This window comes from Seriola dumerili, unplaced genomic scaffold, assembly GCF_002260705.1.
Source record: "Seriola dumerili isolate Sdu_G_001 unplaced genomic scaffold, Sdu_1.0 BDQW01000068.1, whole genome shotgun sequence".
Taxonomy (NCBI): Eukaryota; Metazoa; Chordata; class Actinopteri; order Carangiformes; family Carangidae; genus Seriola; species Seriola dumerili.
Window position 1 is genome coordinate 8,935,295 of NW_019174323.1, and position 23,360 is coordinate 8,958,654.

The following is a 23,360-nucleotide window of genomic DNA, read 5'->3' on the forward strand; positions in this document are numbered from 1 at the left end:
TGTTCAGTCCTATCTTGAAAGGCACACTTGAGAATGGCTTTAAGGGGGTTTTTGGGGGGGATTTCTTGCACAATGAGCCACTGCCAAGCTTCATAGATTCACTGTTATCTGTTTTTTCTCCTTATTTCTCTCCTCCTTTTGATTTCCTTATTTTTTTTTTTGGGTTATGGTTCTATTCATCCTCTCTGCTGGCTTCCCTTCCCTGTTGCGGCATCAGACCTGAGCGCTCCTAAGAAGTGTCGAGCGCGCTTTGGGCTCGATCAACAGAATAACTGGTGTGGCCCGTGCAGGTGTGTATGGTGTGTGCTTGCACTGGCCAGGGCCAGGTGAAGGCTGGGTAATCTACGCTGGGACTTCCTCCCTCTGCTCTATGCTGCTGCTACCTCTTCTTCTTCTTCCTCCTCTCTTCCCTCCCCTCCGTCTGTCTGTCCCGCCAGGCTATCGTGACCTCTCAGCTCCCTCCAGCCACGCCCTGCCGGTCTATCTGTAGGGTCCCACTATTTTATTCTTACCTCCTGTTTGGGAAGAAGGGTATTAACAGCACATGCCAGAGTGTTTGTATGAATGGTGTCTGTGCGTATGTGTTTGATTAAGAAATACTTCTGGGGTTACAGGGGTTTCATTGCAGGATGTACAGTACAATAAGCCTCACTGAGATTGGTCAGAAATCCTAAACTGGCAGGTCGGGGCTTGGAGGATCTGGAGCCTGATGGCTTGGTCAATATGGAGGACATCCCAGTGTTGCCAGCCTAAACCTAAGCCCTGGTTATATGTTTTTGTCTGTGCAATGACGTGTCCATTTTCTTTTTTTCTTTCTTTTTCTTTTTTTTTTGTCTCTGTGTGTATGTTTGTGTCTACCTCTTTGGCTAACAGATGCAAATACCCCAAAGAAGTGTCGTGCCTTGTTCGGGCTTGACCAGCTGAGTTTATGGTGCAAACCATGCAGGTATAACTGCTGTAGTACCAATGGGAGGAAGACATCCACAATGAGCAGCTTCTTCTCCTTGATTATTTGCTCAGATATCCCTCTAAAACATGTTTCCATCAGTGTGGTAACAGATGGCAAACTCCTCTGCTCCTCTTCCTTACCGAGGAGCTTCCTGCTATAAATTTCCTCACAGCAATTTTCCTTCATTGAACTTGGTTCAAGCCCAGTGGCAGAAAATGGATTTCTAAATAAGATTACTGAATATTTTATCACAACAAGATATCTGTGAGCTGTAACATCACGGCTTCCTAATGTAATTTGGAATAACCTTTCTTCCAATCTTGACTTGTTATGGTTGAAATCCATTTTCTCTGCAGGCAGTGGATAATTCCCTCCCATCTTAACTGTCATGTATGTTCTAATTGGCGCCCTTTTGAATAACAATGTTATGCTTACAAATTTAGCCCTGCTTTCTCTGAGGGCCTGCTCAGTGACACTCTTTTCTGTGCCCTCTTCCTCCTCCTTCTCCACCTCTTCTTCCTCCAAACTCCTCTTCAATAACCCTTACTTAGTCCCTACCTGTTGTCTTTCTGTTCTGACACAAGCAGTCTTTGAATTGGGAATATTTTCATGGTAGGTATTTGTTTCTGCTAAGTAATACCCTTCTCTGTGTCTGGCTTGCACCACACCCTGCCCCACTCTTTCTTTACACAACTCTTCCAACACCAACCATTGCAACACATTGTTCGTCACCAAGTTTCATTTGTATTGTTTTATATGGACAGGCTGGAAATCAGAAGTTTAGTCAGATGATCACATTAAGAGGTGATTCTCAGCAGATTGTCCCACAAGAATTGAACACATCACCTATGCTTTTTACTGTATTCAACTTGTCTTTGAAATAAGTAGGATGTTGCAATCACTCATCTCCGCACAGTCCGACAGTGTTGGTGTTCCCACTCGGCTCTCTTATTTCCCTTCCAGCTGATACACACATTATCAAAAATATTGCATTATTCCTTAAACAATAAAAGGAGATCATGAGATCAGGGGTCTGGGAAGAGCGATAATTCAGTCTTTGTGGGGTTTTTTGGGGTTTTTTTTTTTTTTTTTGGAGCCGAGAGGTTAAAAGTTCTCTCTGGGCTCCATTTCCTAAAAGATGCATCTGGTGTAATATCCCCCGAGACGGAGAAATCAATAACATACACAGGCACATACTATGAATCGATATGTCTGTTAAAAAATGGATATTAGCTCATTTGTTGCAGTTTGACAGCTAGTTAGAGAGCAAGATGTGTATGTAGCGGCAAGACGATACCTTTTTCACGCCCGGTCGATACTCCGCACCACCCAGTGTTACAGTATCAGCTTAGGATCCACTTAAAAGCCTTATCCCTCCCCACCCACTCTTTTCTAGACTTTTCTAGTGTTCTATACTGTCTGGTGTTGTGTGCTTGTACTGTTGAGCTTATTGGAAATGCATGACTGTCTTTCAGCCTAGCATGCGATCAAGGTTTTGTTGAGCCCTTCTCTGTGATTTGCCGCTGTCCCTCTTCTTTTCCATTCTCAGTAATCTGCTCTCTCTGTTTGTGTTTATGTAGAGTTTTTCCCCTTCAGAATTACAGGAAGTGGTTCGATTTGACAACTTAGATTAAACAGCAGACCAGCCTTACTACTCCCTGTCCCTATGAGTCTTAAATACTATTACTCTATGGCCTTCAGGCATCCTTGTGATAGAATGGAGAGCTGGGAGAGGGGTCACTGCCAGGGTCAGGGTAAAGATGAGGTGGGCAGAGATTCCCCCTTAACCAAATCTGAACACATCCCTCGCAGAAGAGTCACCACAGATAAATGCAACAATCCCCTTACACTCCTAACTCCCCCTTTCCCTCCCCTCCCATGCTCGTTCATTGGGTTCCACTGAGCGCAACGGGCCTGGCCCCAGGACTCAGCAGGCAGGGGGAGGGGTCCCGACCCCAGGCAGGAATGCAAACATGATGCCTTGACCCCTCACGCACACACACTTGTGTCTGTGGGGCAGATGCAGGGTAGTGTGGATCTTGTTGACTTTTTCGCCTTGTATCCAAACTCTGTCCCCTCAGGAGAAGAGAGAGTAGAGCCAGATAGAAGTCGAGGAGTGAGACAGGTCCAGTAACCTCGTGTTTGCTGGAGAGAACAGGCTGATCCCCAGCTGTAGCTCTTGCCTTTAAGAAAGGCTTGAGTTTACATCCAGAGAGCGTCCACTACTACATCTACTCTGCCTCATTTCGTCCTCTCATCATCATCCTCATCATCTCTGTGTGTGCTTTTCATTTCCCTGCTGCTTCACCTGTGATCTTTCCTTCATGTCCGTCCTGTCTGATGGTTTAAATGTTTGGAAACTGTCATTTGTGCCACCTTTCTTCTTAGCACGAGGTTTATAAAGCTGCTTAAAAGCACCACTGCAAAATACTATCTGCTGTGTAAAACCAGTTTCGTGTGCTTAATTTAAAAGGCAGAGGTGCATTTAAGTCAGCAACAGTGCTAAGAGGCGATGCAGTCTGAAGATGTGATGTTAAAAGACGTTCTCTTTCTCTTGCCTTGTCCCTCAGGAGAAAAAAAAAGTGCATTCGCTACATCCAAGGTGAAGGCAGCTGTGCCAGTCCTCCCTCTACGGACGGAAGCTTACTAGACTCCCCCCCATCCTCCCCCTCCTCAGTGGTTCCCTCCCCCTCCTCAAAAGAGTCCAAACCTCAGACTGAACAAATGCAACCTCTCTCACTGACTATGAAACCGGCCCACCAGCCACTCCACCACCCGCACCTCCTGGCTGGGCCTCCACCGCCATCTTTGGTTCAGCTGGAAAACTCTGCTGCAGCTAGCAAAACGTCGGGCGCCCCCTCCCACAACGGAGCCCTGGAGCACGGTGACGTCTCGTCCTCGCGGCAGCCGGGCTCCTCTGTGGCGTCCTCAATGGCCCGGCCCTCGGCATCGCTGTGTCATTCCCACTCGCTCCTCCCCTCCACAGCCCCTCAGCCTCTGTCGCTAGTGACCAAGTCTATAGAATAGTCTACCCTATTCTTCTTCTCCTCTTTTCTAGCTCTGCACACACACACCTTTCTAGGCCCTCTCTATGCTATATTTCACTTGCCGTCAGTTCTTTTCTCTTTATGTTCCTGTGCCATAAGGCTTTGAAATTTTAGTTTTTGTTTTATTAAGGTTCATTGGTCAATATTTGACCCATCATTATCAAAAAATCTAATTATTATAAAGAAATGATACAATGAGCTGTAGTATAGCTTTGTGAATCTGCCAAAATTTTTATGAATTTTGTTTTTGTCTTTTTTGTAGTGTTAAACAGTGCAAACAGAAAAATTATCTAGTTCAACTTCAAAATGTTTAAAAGACGGATATAAAAAGGTAGGCTAGATTATTCAATGAGCCCTTTTCTTGAAAGAGTTGGTTCTCCTTCTTTATTTGTATTAAATACGAGCTTGCGAACCAATCATTTGACATCTGTTCAAACTCTAGGAGGGCATGAGGCTAGCGGTGACACCTCTCTGAGGAACAACTTTAATTGTGATGTTACTTGTTCTTGTTTAAATGTACAGAATAATGGGGAGGGGGGGGGATTACTGTGTTAAATATGCATTCTTCCACTGCGTTGTCTTTTTTTCTTTGTTGTTTACCTTTGGGGTGGAGTCAGGCAAGTTGGGTGGGCTTGAGGGGAGGTCGGGGTGGGAGGGACGCGGGTTATTAAATTCAAAATGTCACAACGCTAGGACCAGTAGTATTTATTGCTTTAGAGATTGCTTGTTGTATCTTGTATGTGTCTCTTTTTGACTTTTTTTTTTCTTAATACATTGTACAAATATTTTTTCTTAAGGTAAGCGACTTATATATGAATGATCCATTTTTACAAGGAGGTTTTAAAAGGCAAATCTTTTGTTATTGATTTCTTTCCTCGCTGAAAACCTGGATTCCACTCAGTGTACTGTGTAGATCTCATGAACAGAAGTATGCACAACTTCATTTCAAGAAATGCGTCTATAAGCCATTTTACAAAAAGAAGAAAAGAAAACTTGAAACAAGAGACAGTGGGTACCGTGTCTTCAGTAGTTGGAAAAGTGTCTAAAGCCCTTCTTTTTTATTGCACAGTCACATCTCTCAGACTGTAGATTCGTGTACAGATTTTCCGTGCCAAATTTTGTGATAATTTTCTCTGCCCCTCTAACCATACTGTAGGGATCTTTTTTTTTTTTTGTTTTGTTGTTGTTTGTTTTGTTTTTGTTTTTTTTTTATTTCGATACCATTCTTTGCTGTGACGTTACATAGATTGCTATGTATGTAGTATAAATGTTGCTATAACAAATGTGTTTGGTAGCAAATTGTCAAATATTAAAATTTAAACTTAATAAAAAGACGGACATCATACTGTATAAACCCACAAGGGCCAAATTATGTATATTAGGAGGTTCATAAAAAAACTATTAAATACAAAAAAATACACAAACTGCCACTTTTAAATACACTACTACATATAGGTAGATAGAAAAAATAGGCATGTTGATGTTGCAAGAGGCTGTAAAAAAAGCTACAAGAGAATCATCCACTCGGTGCCATTGTAGTTGACATGACGCGACTGTAATCTGTCGATTTCTTCTCTGGTTTATTAAGATGCTAATGATAAATAGTTTGAATGTTTCCTTAACGGCTGTGATGTTCCTGTTCTATTTTATGCTCTTATCTTTTTGTTTGTTTGTTTTTTCCTGTTATTTTAAATGGTTCCAAAACCATGTTTTTTTGTAATGAATAAATGTTTATGCTGTACAGTCTCTGTAGCATGCAGTTCTGTATTAATAAAAGCAACTTAGTATGTGCACACCTGTGTCCTCCTTTTATTCTGAAATTCATTGGCAGGTGCAGTGACCTAACAAAATGTTTCACCAGTGTCACCGCAAGTAGCTTTTATTCAGCTTCACCCTCTCCTCTACATTTCACAACAGTCATCAAACTTGTCAGTGAAATAAAGTCAATCATCATGTCTTAAGTAAATACGGTTTCAAGTTTGATGAAATGCAATAACAGAGGGCAGACATTACTGATCTGAGCACAACCACAAAGCAAGAAACCATCTCTGATACGTTATCTGGGACTAAGCTATGGACGTAGATTTGTTTCAATATTATTTGTGTGAAAAGATCAACAATACATGCGTAAATGTGTAATCTGTAAATATATAACACCTTCCACAAATAGGCCTACAAAAAATGAATTTGCAAAGGCTATCTCTGTAAAGCAGATTGGCAAATACACAAAGTCGACAAATAAACAAATTATCTTATCTAAAAAATCTGTGAATACATTCAATTAATTTACAAATAAATTAAAAACATTTGTGAATATTTATTTACTCACAATTTTCAAACAGAAATTTGTGAATCAATTTTCTTACATTTTTTATGCCCTATGACGTTTTTATGACGCTTTTTATACCTTTCTATACTATGACGTTTTTATGACTTACTATACTATGACATTTTGATGGCGTTCATTATGCCTTACTATAATATGACGTTTTCTATACCTTCCTATACTATGAGGTTTTTTTTGCCTTACCATACTATGATGTTTTTTATGCCTTACTAAACTATGGCGTTTTTATTACATTTTTATGCCTTACTATACTATGACATTTTTATGACGTTTTTAATGCCCTACTATACTATAACGTTTTTATACCTTACTATACTAAGACGTCTTCTCTCTCCAACAAGTCCTCCAATCCTTATGAGCATGTCTGTCGTTTGTTTCTACCCTCAAATATGCCCCATAGGAGTGTCTCCTGACATAGCGCCCCTACAGCAGCATGCATACCAGACCTCAGTTGTCATGATTACCATAGTAAAAACTCAGCTGTACCAAGGGCAGCATACCGAACATTGCCAGGGTTACTATAATAACAGTAATGGCTTGGTTAGGTTTAGGTACAAAAACTACTTGGTTACGGTTAGGAAAATATCATGATTTGGGTTAAAATAAGTACTTCCTCAACATCAGGCGATCTTTGTTGAAATGGTTACAATAATGACAACGAATGGTCATGGATAATAAAGTACTGCTTTCTCAAGGGAATCGAACATTGATCTCCTGTGTCAAATTCCTGTGTTTTGTTGACCCATCCATCCACCCTAACCTCCTCCTGATGTGGACGTTTTTCACTCTTTATACTACGGAACAGCACTTTCCCCTTTGATGCTATCATGAAGACTACAACCACTAGATGTCGCCTAAGAAAAGGACGTAACAATGGGTCATGATAAGCTGCTGCACAAACGACCTGTCTGCTCGTTTTTCATAGGAAGACAGTCTTGACGTTTTTTATGCCTTACTATACTATGCCATTTTTTATGCCTTCCCTTTCTGTGACGTTCTTATGCCTAACCATAACATGATGTCTTTTATACCTTACTATACTATGTAATTTTTTGTGCCTTACTATGCTATGACATTTTTATGACGTTTTTTATACCTCATTATATTGTGTCATCTTTATGCCATACTATACTGTGTCGTTTTTATGATGTTTTGTGCCTTACTATACTATGTCATTTTTATGACTTTTTATACCATACTATACTATGTTGTTTTTATGATTTTTTATGCAATACTATACTATGTCGTTTTTATAACTTTTTAGTCCTTACTATACTATGATGTCCTATTCCTTATTAAACTGTGACATTTTTACACATTTTTATGCCTTACTAAACTATGATGTTATTATGTCTTTTTTTGCCATGCTATACTATATCGTTTNGTTTAGGTACAAAAACTACTTGGTTACGGTTAGGAAAATATCATGATTTGGGTTAAAATAAGTACTTCCTCAACATCAGGCGATCTTTGTTGAAATGGTTACAATAATGACAACGAATGGTCATGGATAATAAAGTACTGCTTTCTCAAGGGAATCGAACATTGATCTCCTGTGTCAAATTCCTGTGTTTTGTTGACCCATCCATCCACCCTAACCTCCTCCTGATGTGGACGTTTTTCACTCTTTATACTACTGAACAGCACTTTCCCCTTTGATGCTATCATGAAGACTACAACCACTAGATGTCGCCTAAGAAAAGGACGTAACAATGGGTCATGATAAGCTGCTGCACAAACGACCTGTCTGCTCGTTTTTCATAGGAAGACAGTCTTGACGTTTTTTATGCCTTACTATACTATGCCATTTTTTATGCCTTCCCTTTCTGTGACGTTCTTATGCCTAACCATAACATGATGTCTTTTATACCTTACTATACTATGTAATTTTTTGTGCCTTACTATGCTATGACATTTTTATGACGTTTTTTATACCTCATTATATTGTGTCATCTTTATGCCATACTATACTGTGTCGTTTTTATGATGTTTTGTGCCTTACTATACTATGTCATTTTTATGACTTTTTATGCAATACTTTACTATAATTTCCTATTCCTTATTATACTTTGACGTTGTTATGCGTTTTTATGCCTTACTATACGATGATGTTTTTATGACTTTTTATGCCATACTATACTGTCGTTTTTATGACTTTTTATTCCTTACTATACAATGATGTCCTATTCCTTATTATACTAAGATGTTTTTATAAGTTTTTATGCCTTACTATACGATGATGTTTTTATGACTTTTTTTTGCCATACTCTACTATGTCATTTTTATGACTTTTAAGCCTTACTATACTATGATGTTTTTATGACTTTTTTTGCCATACTATACTATGTCGTTTTTATAACTTTTTATTCCTTACTATACTATGATGTCCTATTCCTTATTAAACTGTGACATTTTTACACATTTTTATGCCTTACTAAACTATGATGTTATTATGTCTTTTTGTGCCTTACTATACTATGATGTTTTTATGACTTTTTTTGCCATACTATACTATGTCATTTTCATGACTTTTTTGCCATACTATATCATGTTATTTTATGCCTTATTATACTATGACATCTTCATGCATGTTCATTCCTTACTATACTATGTTGTTTTTTTGACTTTTTATGCCATACTATACTATGTCGATTTTATGAGTTTTTATGCCTTACTATACGATAATGTTTTATGACTTTTTTTGCCATACTATACTATGTCGATTTTATGAGTTTTTATGCCTTACTATATTACATTGTTTTATGCCTTATTATACTATGACATCTTCATGCATGTTCATTCCTTACTATACTATGTTGTTTTTTCGACTTTTTATGCCATACTATACTGTCATTTTTATGACTTTTTATACCATACTATACTATGGTGTCCTATTCCTTATTATACTATGTTTTTACAGTTTTTTATGCATTGCTATGATGTTTTTATGACTTTTTTTACCATACTATACTATGACTTTTTTATGACTTTTTATGCCTTACTATAGTATGTCGTTTTTTAGACTTTTTATGCCCTACTATACTGTCATTTTTCTGACTTNACTATACTATGTCGTTTTTATGACTTTTTATGCAATACTTTACTATAATTTCCTATTCCTTATTATACTATGACGTTTTTATAAGTTTTTATGCCTTACTATACGATGATGTTTTTATGACTTTTTTTGCCATACTATACTATGTCATTTTTATGACTTTTAGGCCTTACTATACTATGATGTTTTTATGACTTTTTTGCCATACTATACTATGTCGTTTTTATGAGTTTTTATTCCTTACCATACTATGATGTCCTATTACTTACTATACTATGATGTTTTTATGACTTTTTTTTACCATACTATACTATGACATTTTTTTGACTTTTTATGCCTTACTATACTATGTCATTTTTATGATTTTTATGCCTTACTATATTACGTTGTTTTATGCCTTATTATACTATGACATCTTCATGCATGTTTATGCCTTACTATACTATGTCATTTTTTTTACTTTTTATGCCATACTATACTATGTCTTTTTTATGAGTTTTTATTCCTTACAATACTATGGTGTCCTATTCCTTATTAAACTATGACGTTTTTATGAGTTTTTATGCCTTACTATACGATAATGTTTTTATGACTTTTTTTGCCATACTATACTATGTCGTTTTTATGAGTTTTTATTCTTCACTATAATATGACATCCTATTCCTTATTATACTATGATGTTTTTATGACTTTTTTTGCCATACTGTACTATGTCATTTTTATGAGTTTTTATTCCTTACTATACTATGATGTCCTATTCCTTATTATACTATGACGTTTATATAAGTTTTTATGCCTTACTATACGATGATGTTTTTATGACTTTTTTTTTGCCATACTATACTATGTCGTTTTTATGACTTTTTATGCCTTACTATATTACGTTGTTTTATGCCTTATTATACTATGACATCTTCATGCCTGTTTATGCCTTACTATACTATGTCTTTTTTTTTTACTTTTTATGCCATACTATACTATGATGTTTTTATGACTTTGTATGCAATAATATACATGTCTTTTTTATGACTTTTATGCCTTACTATATTATGTCTTTTTATGCCTTATTATACCATGACATCTTCATGCGTTTTTATGCCTTACTATACTATGTCGTTTTTATGACTTTATATGTCTCACTATACTGTGTCTTTTTATGCCTTACTAAAAAACTTTCGTTTTTATGACTTTTAATGCCTTATTATACCATGACATCTTCATGCGTTTTTATGCCTTACTATACTATGTCGTTTTTATGACTTTATATGTCTCACTATACTGTGTCTTTTTATGCCTTACTAATAAACTGTCGTTTTTATGACTTTTAATGCCTTATTATACTATGTTGTTTTTAAGACTTTTTATTCCTTACTATATTATGATGTCCTATCCATTATACTATGACGTTTTTATAAGTTTTTATGCCTTACTACACGATGATGTTTTTATGACTTTTTTTTGCCATACTATACTATGTCGTTTTTATGACTTTTATGCCTTACTATACTATGTTGTTTTTATGACTTATTATGACTTACTATATTATGTCGTTTCATGCCTTATTATACTATGAAGTCTTTATACGTTTTCATGCCCTACTATACTATGATGTTTTTCATGCCTTACCATACTATGACGTTTTTATGCCGTTTTTTTTTACCTTACTATACTATGATGTTTTTTATGCCTTACCATACTATGACATCTATACTATGATGTTCTTATGTCGTTTTTCATGCCTTACTATACTGTGACATTTTTATGCCTTACTATACTGTGACAATTTTGCCTTCTGTTTCAGACTGGTGGAAAGTTTATTTCAAAACTCTGTGTGTAAAATAAAAATCCACAAGCATAGAATTTAGATCCAAATGCTTTTTCGCTTCTGAAACAGAAAATTGATTGTCAAATGTCTGTTTGAAAGTTGTAAATGTAAGGAAGATATTCACTCATGCTTTTCATTTATTTGTAAATTAATCGAATGTATTCACAGATAATTTTTCCATTTGTGGAATTTGTTTGTATACTTGCAAATTTTGTTTTTTGCATTTATGGAAGGTGTTTTATATTTACATGTTACACATTTACGCACGGATTGTCGATCTGTTCAAACAAATAACACTGAAACAAATATACCTCCATACTAAGCTGACAAACGTATCTTTACATTGTTGTAGTTGATTTCCAGAAAACAACATTTAGTTTCTATTTTGGTGAAAAAATAAAATCATAGGATCTTTTAGTTCAGTTCTAGGCTTGTCCACAAATTCCACTGTTTTCACTACTCTGTTTGCAGACATGCAAACGGACACAGTGCTTAAATATAACGTAGTTGATACGTCTTTGAATTTTCATATATTTACTGTTTAATTTCAAATTGACCCATTTAAAATAATGTAGCGAGAGTAAGAAGCTCCAAACAGAGTTGTGAAAGTGTCTTGACTTCTAAAATGCTCAGTTGAGATTTACAGTTATTTCCAGAGTGTAATTATTATATTTAGTTGATCACTTGAACAGCATTTACTCATCTACTATAATTTAACAGCAAAAGTGATGTGGGATTTTTAAAGGGAACATTAAACTGTTCATCAGCTAAAACAGAATAAATAGTTCCCTGTTTTAAGGAGACATTTGCTGACAGGGAATAATACTCTATGTATCTAATTATACCCATGGCTAATCGGTTTTTAAAAGACAGACAGCAATGACAATATTTGCATCAAAACATTTGACAAATTTTTACTCCTGCTCATGTTTTATGCTTTCTTCTTTATATTTTTATTGTACTAATGCACTACAGTATACCTGGCGTCATTAAAACAAAATAAGGTGTTACAACACTTCAGCAAACTGCATGCCTTGCTCTGAGTAAATCCATCTTGTCTCCAGTTATTAGCATTGACCAGAATGTGCCCCGCTCTCATCAGACAGACAAGCCTCACTTCACACCAAGTATCAAAATGCATCTCAGAAGCAACATCAGTGACCACTTGTGATTCAATTCTCTGCTCAGTTTGGATTTCATCTAAGATGAAACAAAAACTGCTGCCTAACAGAGGAAAACACATATCAACACAAGACCATGCATGCAGACAGAGAGGAGGACCGTGGTTAGTACTTTTGTCAGGTACAGATTAAACCTACGGTAAGGGATTACATACAGGCTGAATCAACTGTGTTTGGGGGCTTTGTTGTGCTATTTATATGTGACCTGGGATTGATTTTTGTTCACACTGCAGTATATGCAGTATATAGACACATCTCTAGACCACAGCTACATCATGCTGTGATGTATTCACAGGTGTCTGAGTCACCACAAATTTATTGGAGTATCACAAAGAGCTCTAAAATCTGCATATATTTCTAGAAAAGGTGGAGAGTACAAATCAATACAAAATGTGTAGTGAAGATGAAAGAACCAAATGTGAAAACCACTGAAGAAAAAAAACTTATTGATGCTCTGATCTCTAACACCCCTAATAAGACAAATCCCCTTTTCCCCCACATTGTCTGACCACAGTCGGTCATACCTGTGGTCTCATGTAAATGGATCTCTGGCACTAAATTAATAATAGGGTGACACTTTACTAAACCCCTCAGGGAAATTCTCCATTCCCTTGCCTTAATCTACGTGCAGGCCAGAGTTCAGGATGAGCACAGAGCAGCACGTCTGGAGCTGGTAAAGACTCAGTGACTTGCTGAAATCACTCAAACAAGGCTGGTTCTTGCTGACAAAAATGGACTTGTACATTACTGTGTGTACTGTTTGCCTGTTTTGCTCAAGAATTCAAACTATTCTGACATTAACATAAAATGGCCCTCAACACACTGAGCACTTCAAAACTGTTGTCGGATGTTTCATCATAGCCATGATTTAATTTTGCGTTGGGTTATCGAGGCATTTTCTCTCCCCTTTCATCTGTCAAACATTACTGAAGCATTTCTGCTCCTCCAGTGCTGCTCTATCAGTAGCTATGTCAGGAATTTTGTGTACAAATTTACTGTATTAGAAACAGCACACAGGCGTTACATTGCAGTCAAAGCAGGCTGTGTTGTTTGGGTTGGTCTCCACTTATGTGACGCTCTCAATGGATCAACAACAGCTTTGCAAGAAAACAGTCTCTGTGTGTACACGCTTGCGAGTGAGTGAGTGCAACATTTTATGGATTCACTCTGTACACCGAGGAGAATGGCATTGATTTCTTATTTATTTGAAGTTTGCTTAAATCTACAAAGTAGCTAAGCAAACAACGAAAAAGTATTGAGGTGTAGCTGAAATACAGCGTGCATGTTGTACTTGAACATGGTCATAATGTACAGATCGTCCTCCAATGAATACCAAGCAAAGACGAACTGAAAGCAGGGGAATGGGTTCAGTTGTGATCAAGCAAATGCGGGACTCTTCTTTGTTCCCTTTGAATGTGTACAGTGTGCACACTTAATGCATTTGTGTGGGCTATACCCTTGAACTATAAACCGTCAGACTAGCGACGTATAACATGGAAGCGTCCGTGACGGTTCTATTACATTTCAAGAAGGAGGAAAGTCTTTGTATACCTGAGTAAAGAAATGACATTTTTTGATGTCATTGTGGCATGGAGGAAGAATGTTGAAGGCCATTGCTGCAGGCAAGCATACAAATCTGAAAACAATGCAAAAACGTTAAATATGTCCCCTAGGTTGCAACAAACAAAACACAAAAAGATACTGTTTTGGATGTTATTTCAAAAAAAAAAAAAGAAAAATAGAGAGATGTATACCCCTGATCCTGATCACAGTGGTAGGATAAAACTGAGAGGCTGAAGAAATGGCTGCAGCATAGCATAAACATCTTCAGTCTCCTTTGCTGCAAATGAAAATGCCACACATTTTCACACAGCCTCATGTTAACAGATTTATTTTGTCCTCCATAATGATATTCCTCTTTTCACCCCAATTAGGTTTAATACGAAGTTAAAAGAAAAGAGGATAGAGGGTCTATGTTCGGTTTCTCTGTGTAGATGTGTTTTTCGAAGGTGCTCTTTAGTCTGAAACCGCAGCTTTTTTGTGAAAGGAGTTCTCATAATGCTTTTGAAGCAAAAAAATAAATTTTAAAGCCTGGATTGCATAGATAGTTCAAAAGAACATATTGAAACCAACCCAAATGCACTGCAGCCCTGCTGTGACCTTCATCAGTGAGGAGCAAACGTCCATTCATTCCTTGTGCACTTTGGTATGCTGCTCCCTGAAGAAGACCACTGTGAGTCCACCAAAATTCACAGGTTCAAAAAGCATTTAAGTAATTGTTTGGGAATTGGAATACTGAGCCAGTGCCCTGTTCGTGCTGTTCTTGACCGAATCTCATGGACTAAGATTTAAGTCATGTGTCTAAAGATGATCTGGAGTCAATTGATTTTTTTTGCAGGATTGTAGGGGAAAAAAAACACACAAGACTTAAAGGATTCAGAGGTCACGTCAATACTTATTACAAGTTTGCACTCAACAGTGGAGGTGAAGAGGGTGGGAAAGAAGAGAGCCAAAAAGGAGGTGATGGTAAAAAAGAAATATAAAGTATAGCAAGGTCTGAGTGTTTCATATGCTGCTGTGTTGTATTCTCAAACAGTGATGTGTTACAGTGTAGGTAAAAGGCCTTTTGGAAATCTTTTTGGAAAAAGAGTCCAGCCTACATTGTCAGAATCACTGCAAAATAATCTGACGGGATCAGGCCAAAATCTCCATTAACTTAAATGAGGACTGTGGTGCCACAGTGCTTAAATTAGAATGCTGTCATTGTTGGCTCTCATCAGCTCAGTGACAATTTGCTAAAATATACACAAAGACATTTTAAAGATCGGCAGAAGAGAGTCTCACTTTAATGAATTTTGCAAATTAAATAGAACGTTTTCTATTCTTGATATTGGATTTATCCTTTTTCCACATCTTTTTGTCGTAGTTCGGGAAATCACATTTGGGATAATCTGTTGCTATATGTTTGCCATATGTTGCTGTTTATGCTTTGTGTTTTTGGAAATACAAATAACTGAGTTAGATGCAAAAAATCCATGATGAACAGAGTAAACAAGTAAAAGAATTGTGAGAGCCAGAAAAGGAAATGTTAGTGATTACTTCTTCTCATGTGTCATTAGCTTTTGATGCTAATTACCTTTGTCTACACCTATTTTCATGAATTTTATTAAATAGCACTGAATAAGTCGTAAACTAAACATTATCTTTCCCAAAACTAATTGTGAAAGAATCATCTCATTCTTTATTCAGTAACAATTGTCCTTTAACCTTGAAGAACAAAATGATGCACATGAAAGGTGGGTATTTTGAGAGATTTTCTTTTTCCTACAATATGAAAGAGTCGCTTTTATCTAAGAAATAAATAGGGGCTACCACACAAGGGAAAATTTGGTACAATTTGATGCACAATGCTTTCCCCTAAAGGACTATCCCGCAGTGGGCCAGTAACAAGGCCATCTTTAATCAGAAAGATTTTGGATCCATTAAGGCCATATTGTGTGTATTGCACTACAATAGATTCTGATAAGAGGGACATTGAAAGCAGCGATAAAGTACACAGAGAAGAGGAATGAGCAACAGGGAGTGTGGGGATGTTCCATCAGAGGAAAATTTAAGCAATTCAGACCAGAACATGGAGCGGCTGTTTCTTTTTTTTTTTCAGCTCAAGCCTCTCTCATAAATCTGCGGCCCTCCTTTAAAATGAATGCAACAATGTCTGATGTATAAAAACCAAAAGGTCACACGCACAGGCAACAGTTGGGCAACAACACAGGACTGAAAGAAGGAACAGATTTCATAATCTACTGTGTTCCACATATTATGCGACATGAGCCAAAAAAAGACAATCAGCAGCTTTTAGAGAATCTATAGCTGTGACTGATGGTGTGCTATATGGGAGAATAATGAGGCAAATGACTAGTTGTTGAGCTTATTACTTGACTGGAATAAAATTAATTGACAACAACTGTGACAATCTGGACAAAAATGGAGACATCAACTTAGCCACTGGGAAATTCTATACAAACAAACATTTTCACAGACTAAATGAATCAAATAAATAATCAAGAGATTAATTGATAATGACAATATCCATAAGTTGCAACCCTAAATCAGACCATGGCCTTAATCAGATCACATGATCTTGAAGCAGCTGTAATTAATGTATCACCAAATTTAGAGCTATCCTCAGCACTATGGAGCCTTCTTAGCATCTTTCAGCTCATTGCTTTGGTTTCCCGCCAACTTACAGTTCCAGTTCAGTCTCATAGTGCATAGAGCATTCAGCAGGTAAATGTTCAGAGCAAATATTGGATGTCGTCACATCAACTTTATAAGATGATAATATGATAATGTTGTGCTTACAACTTGTATCCGCTTACCCCCAATGAGTTGAAAATGCAGGTTCAGCCGACCTCTTTACACAACAAGCTCAGCACAGCTAACATCAGCCTGAAAATGTGTTTTGAAATCCAAAAAGCTCCGAAATTCACCATTCGGATTCTGCTATTGATTAACAAACCTATCACTTCTCCACAGAAATATATTCGCTGGTTTTTACGTGCTGGAACATTAAGCATCTTAATCATTGCACTTTTAAAGTTTAGTTACAGCCTGAAAAGTTCTGCACTTCAACCAAAATAGTGCCTCATGTGAGGACTCTGGTCTCAGTGATTATAAAGCAAAACTACCTTGAGACCGAAGCGTGAGGTCAAGACAGACAGAGAGAGATGTAGAGAAGAAGTGCAGCATATATACAGGTGTTATGTGTATGTGCTGCTGTCTGAATGTAGGCTTGTGTGTCACCTTCCCAGCACAAGTGCCCTAGTCCCTAATGATGGCGGTGTGCAGCGAGCTAACTACCCTCACAGTGGAGCGAGCCCCCAGGCTAGTGCCACATCTCTCCATCAAGGCCTGCCTTCATCCTGCTTTACACTGGGCCCTTTCCAAAGACACACACACACACACACACATACACACATACCCACACAGAGCCAATGACAAATAATTCATATTATGGCCTGCCTGAAAGTTTGCCACACTACCTCATTAAGCAGCCTATTGTAACTGGCTGACATTCTCTCAGCATAATAACATTCCTTGGTCGGGTTGTTTTTGAAGTGACATCTCACTAGAGGGAAACAGAAATAAATAAAGAAATAAAAAATAAAAAAACACCCAGTTGTGCTATGTTGCTTTTCACCTTCGGAACTCTCAAGGTGATGCAACTTTAGCTGCCAGATATCAATAATGGATCCCTGTTGTTTCTTGATATGGTACAAGGTCCAGCAATGACATATCAAATGAAGACAGAAATGTGGTTGCTTGTGTCATTCGCATGGAAAGAGCTGCATTTTCCATTTCAGTACACCACAGCTAACAGGGATGCGATGTGACAAGGACAGGAATGAAGTAGAACATTGACAGTGTTACACGTCTTCACATTAACTTTAATCACAAAATCTTTTTTAAAAGGCAAGGTCTTAACAGGCCATCGGTTTATTTAGTGTGCGGACAGCAAATGATCAAGGTTGAGGTGGTTTGTTGTCATAACGGACATCATGCTTCGTACACCTGAATGTGCCGACTGGAACTTATATTCCATGTTAGGTAAGGCATGTAACAACACAATAACCCAAGCCTTCACCTTTCGGGCAAAGTGACAAAAGGCAGCTCAGGATAAATAAAAATTGCTTAGTCGTAGAGAGAGTTGTATTCTATACACATCTCAAAATAAAGCGAGTAAATACATCCTCTGCAGTCATGTGCTCACGTGGACTTTTCCCACTCACACACACGACAGGAGGATGGGTTTATTTGGTGTAATGAAGACACTATGGCTCAATCCAAACCTACATATTGAGTTTGATCTCCCACTTAGGGCTGCATTGATTTTTCCTCTTAGCCACACGGTCCGGTGCGCCGCTTCTGACACACAAATGAAAATGAGTCTGTTTGATTTCATCAGCAAAAAATTTACAATGGGCGGGAAAAAAAAAAAAAAAAGCGAAGGAGAGAGAGAGAGAGAGAGAGAGAGAGAGAAAGAGAGAGAGGCGGGCTGGGTACGAAGGCAGAAGGAGGAGTGCAGCGGGGCATTGATGAGGGTGTGGAGAGGGGGTAAGTGAATATGCTCCTTTGATGTGCTCCGTGTTTGCTCGCACGGCAGCAAATGGCAGAATGGCAACAGTGTGGGAGTTTTTTTTTTTTTCTCTCTGAGTGGCAATCAGTCAGTTCAGAGGCGCTGAGCTCCTGGCGAGCCTACAAGGCATGTGGCTAGGTGCTCTCTGTCCTGGGGGCGAGACAGGGAGCGCTCTGACTTAGCTCTGACTTTTCCGGGGCATCAACGAGGCATGGGAGAGGAAGAAGAAACTTTCCTCAGCAAAGTGAAAAGGGGTGGGTGGGTGGGTGGGAGGGGGGTGGAGAGAGAGAGGGAGGGGGGGGGGAATCATCCAAAGAAGGTAGACATGAAGTTAAAGCACTGACGAGCACTTCAATCTTCACTTCAGTCTCGACAAGTATGCCAAACATGGATTTTGCATAAACACACAGCACTTCAGAGGCAGACGGAGAGATAAAGATGAAGTTAGACGAATAACAAAAGGGGAAATGAGAAAGAGATGGAAGGCGAACCCCCCGAACATGAGGAAAGATGGAAGACAACCCCTGCTAAGTTGGATTCTGCGGCTGTCTTCCATCTCCCTCAGCAGATAGCAGGAATGATAGCGAAGCATGTTCCAGACTCCTATAATGAAGTCCAGATGCATCAAGTCAGCTCTGCTCCTCATCATCACAGGCTGTGACCTTGGGAAAACTACCTCAGCTGTGGGGCCTTTCCTCATATTTACAGAGTACTGCAGAAACACAGCAACCGCTGCTCGCTGCTTAGGGACTGGGAGCAAAAAAAAAAAAAAAATTCCAGAGAAACAAACGTCTTTACCAAACGCCAAACGGCTGCATCTCTGTCCTCTGTTGATCTTGAAGTAATGGAGTGGCTCGTATGCTCCTCTCTTTAACAGTCTTCTCCCTGCATGAGAGGCGATGCTATTGAGCTGACCCTGCTCTATCCTTTGTCATAACACATCACTGTCCGTGTGGGAAGGTGACATACAAAGATCCACTTTGTGTACTCAGCTGCCTGAACAATCCACTGTTATTCCTGAAAGGCTGACACTGAGAGAGCAAATATGAGATTTTTAAAAATCACCTGTAAAGAACCAAGCAGCTCCAGTGAGACAGAACACCTTTGGCCACTGAAGCAGCATTGCGATTTAACGATGTGCAGTAAATTGAATTAAAATCAGATTATATTATAAGCACAAAATCAAAACCTGCTGTATAAGTAGTCCGCCCTCAAAGCCTTGAAAGTAAACAGGCGCAGAATGAATAGCCTTACAGATAACCACTTGCTATGGAGATGGAGGAAAGAAAGAGACCACAGTAGATAAATAAAATGCTATGTGACAACTTACTGTGTGATGCAGTAGTGTACTGGGCTCAGACCTATCACTGTAATCAGTTAAAATTAGCAGCCTGCTCTTATTTTTTTTTAGGTGCCAAAGAAAAACTTGAGTAGCCCCAAAAATAAAACCTGAAATCCCGCTCCAATTTTCCTATAAGGTGCTGAATATCAGCCCTGAAGAAGAAGCAGAAGAAGCAGTCGTCAGTGAGTATTCCTGAGCCCCTGTGAAATTCAGTCTCAATCACTTTGCCTGAGTATATACTTAACAAGTTGGTTTCATCCCAAGGCTGACAATGGGAGCAGATTGTGTTTTTGTACTGCATATTACTTCTTATTACCTCTTTTAGTGATGGGAGATTAGAAAGCACAAGACACACTGATGTGGCTGAGAATAGCAGGTAAAAACATTTCACTGATTTTCAACTCCTCAGTCAAGTGCAATGTATCATAACTTCAGTGGCACACACTCACTGTATGAAACAAAAGTGGTGTAAAAGTGGGACGGCAAGTCTCATCGAGTAGACACAATTACAGTGCTGAGGATATGCTGTGAGCATCGGATGTAAGACAAGAGAGCCATTTTAAAGGAGATTAGTGCTGACACCTCCCTGTGTCTCAGCGTGCAGTGATCACACTGCGCCAGCTACTGTGTGTGGGAGGCCTTTTGTCACTTGTACCACTCAAAGTGGGAGAGGGAAAACAAGCGATGGGATGACACCCAGCCGCCTCCGATAGATCAAAACCAAACTAATAAGCCAGGATGCTCAAATTAACAATGAGGCCTCTTGTTTAACTCAGCTGCTTGACTCCCTCAGCCGAGGCACATCAACTACACAGGCACATTTAAATCCATATGAGGACGGGACTTTGGAAATAATGACTGCACTCAGCGTCATCTGCAAAAAGAATCTGGGAGGAGATAACAAAAGCTATTCTCTGTCAACATACCTCTATGCTAAAATCTAAAGTGGATGTGCATGGCTCGCAACAAGAAACTGTAACAGAAGCAGTACGCTGCAGTTCAGCTAAGGTGGAGGAATATTAAGAGGCCAGTCATCCACTTAGTGGACCTTGGAGTAAGGCACATGAGGCCCTCCCTTTACAACAATAATCCATCTCCATTCTTCCCCTGAAGAGGCTTGTTGAAAATTAATTTGGGCTGGTCAACAGTCAATAACATGCTCCCGGGAGACACGCAGTTTAACCCCCATACTGCTCAGTGTATTAGACCACGCACACACCACACTCACATCCACATTCCACTCAGCCGCCTCTCAATAGTGAGAGGAAATTATTATTGACCAATTTCTGAGCTTAATGTACCTATGTTTCACCCTCTGGGCGATCCACTCTCACCTCCTCCACCACCTGCTTTTATTGTGTTGTCATATTGTCTTTTATTCACACTCCACCATTAGACCAGAACTGTTCAGTGACAAGAGAAAGTTGACCAACGCCATGACTTCATCTCAAGAGATTAACTTGGATGAATAATGTTTTCATATAATACTGGGAACAAGTTAGTGTGATTGAAAACTACAGTTTGTATGAGTTTTTTTTTCAAATAAGGGTCAGCTGATACAGTATGTTTAAAATCGATATTAATGAGATTATTTTTCCCAATATTAACATTAATGTTTAAAGCAGCAGTCTTACATCAGACAAAATCTCTCACACATGTACACAATCCCTAATTTGGTTTCCAACTTAACATTAGTTTAGACAACAGTGATAACACATTATGTTCACACAATCATCATATAAATCCACTCCAAGTTGAGAAATTATCACAATGAATTATTTCCCTGCCTATTCAAAGAATCACAGTGTTCAGTGTTCATGCTCTGCATTGGCTTTTTAAAATTATTCAGAGTGAGATGTTCAAATTTCATGAAAGATCAATTGACAGACATTTCTCAGTTCTGAATACGATCTGTATCATTTCATTTTTTTTTCTTTTTGATCTGCTAAATGATGTGGGTGATTGTTAGGAGTTTTGCTGAGGAGAAGTCGTCCTTACAGAAATAAAAGAAAAAAGGAAAAAAAAAAGTGATGCACTGACCTGAAGCTCTTAAGACCACTTGTTATACTCCTGTATATTCATTTTAGATCACACAAAGTACCTGACAATGCTGCTGTCAGCTTTGCATTTGGACACTCGCTGTAGACAGCGTTTGACATTACAGAATGTCTCACATCTTTCTGCTTGAAAGTGCACCGGCTATGTTTTAGAGTAGTCAGCTATTTCCAGTGCTCAAGTTCAGCGTTTGCCGACGCAGACATGAGGCAATTCTGCAAAGGAAAAACACAATAGCTTCTACTGTCCAGTGTGTGTATTTATTCCTCTCTAAAGTAGACATTGTGATTCATCCCTAAGGGTCACCCTAGAAAAAAAAACAAACAAACAAAAAAAAACATACACACACATCTCTGTCTAGTGACAGACTGAGGCAACAGCCAGCAAAAGTGTTGCAATTCCCTTGAACAAATTTGGGACACTTACATCAGGACATTTTCTTCAACTATTATTTCTTTTTCCAAGACTGAAAATGGTCGCTAGTGACAAAGCTCCTGACTGTCTCGTAACATATGAGAGCACATTACAGTTAAATTATAAGGATCATAACATAATTAAAAGTAAGACTGAATGAGGATAAAGCTTTTGTAGAAAATGAGAGAGAAAATGATTATTATATTGTGGACAAGCTTTGTGGATATCAAGACATAACTAAACAAGTCCCATTACTTCTCATGTTAGTAATATAAGAAATCAAAAGGATGACTGACAGGATACGTCTACACAATAATCCTTTTTTTATCTTGGCTTGTGGAAACAGTTAAAACAGACATTGGTAAATATGTTTTCAAAGTGTTTTTCACCTGAGCTTCTCGGCACTGTGGAAGAAAATAAAGGTTTTTCTCTAACTCTTTTGGTGCCAGCTACTCATAACCAATCCGGCGCCCTGGATCTATTGATAACAAGACTGTGCTTCTCCAACTCACCTCCTCAGAGAGGAAAACTACAAGCCCCTGAACGTTTGGCGCTGCTGAGATGTGTATAGAGGAGCACACATGAGCCATTTTGTCAGAGCAAGCGGTGAAGGTTTGGTGGTGAGTGGAGACACTAGAGGAGAAGCGCCTGTATTGAGGTTGAGAAAGAGTGAGAGAGAAAAGAGAGAATGGGGCTCAACCCCCCCACATCAAAGCTCTTCCCTCCAGCGGTGTCTTGTGATATTTATTTATTGAGATGATTTTGCCAGAAACCCAGTGGCCTGGCTGTGCCCCCCCACTCTTTGATATGTTGCTTGGTTCTTAGCTGGCTGTCCTCAGAGAAAGAGGGGTCGCGGGGTCAGCCAAAGAGACCCCCAGAGGAAAAAACATGGCTCACAGAGTACACCTAGAAACACCACACACCATACCATATACACGTACACACACAAACAGCACACCAGATGATGCACGGGGAAAGCAGGGCTGGGGGTGGGGGTGGGGGTGGG

The 23,360-nt window shown here is 38.7% G+C and overlaps 1 protein-coding gene across 16 annotated transcripts in view; it reads left to right on the top strand.

Moving 5' to 3' along the window:
• tcf7l2 (transcription factor 7 like 2) overlaps window positions 1-4,608 on the top strand; it is a 95,844-nt gene extending 91,236 nt beyond the window's left edge. For 9 of the 16 annotated variants that reach the window (XM_022742461.1, XM_022742465.1, XM_022742462.1 and 6 more), the window contains 2 exons: window positions 874-946; window positions 3,520-4,608. In XM_022742461.1, the coding sequence (XP_022598182.1) occupies window positions 874-946; window positions 3,520-3,976 (530 nt within the window). In that variant the 3' untranslated portion in view covers window positions 3,977-4,608. Of the gene's footprint in view, window positions 1-217; window positions 291-873; window positions 947-3,519 lie in introns of all 16 variants that reach the window. The other 7 variants (XM_022742459.1, XM_022742464.1, XM_022742468.1 and 4 more) reach the window with 2 other exon arrangements.
• Window positions 4,609-23,360: the final 18,752 nt, after the last annotated feature.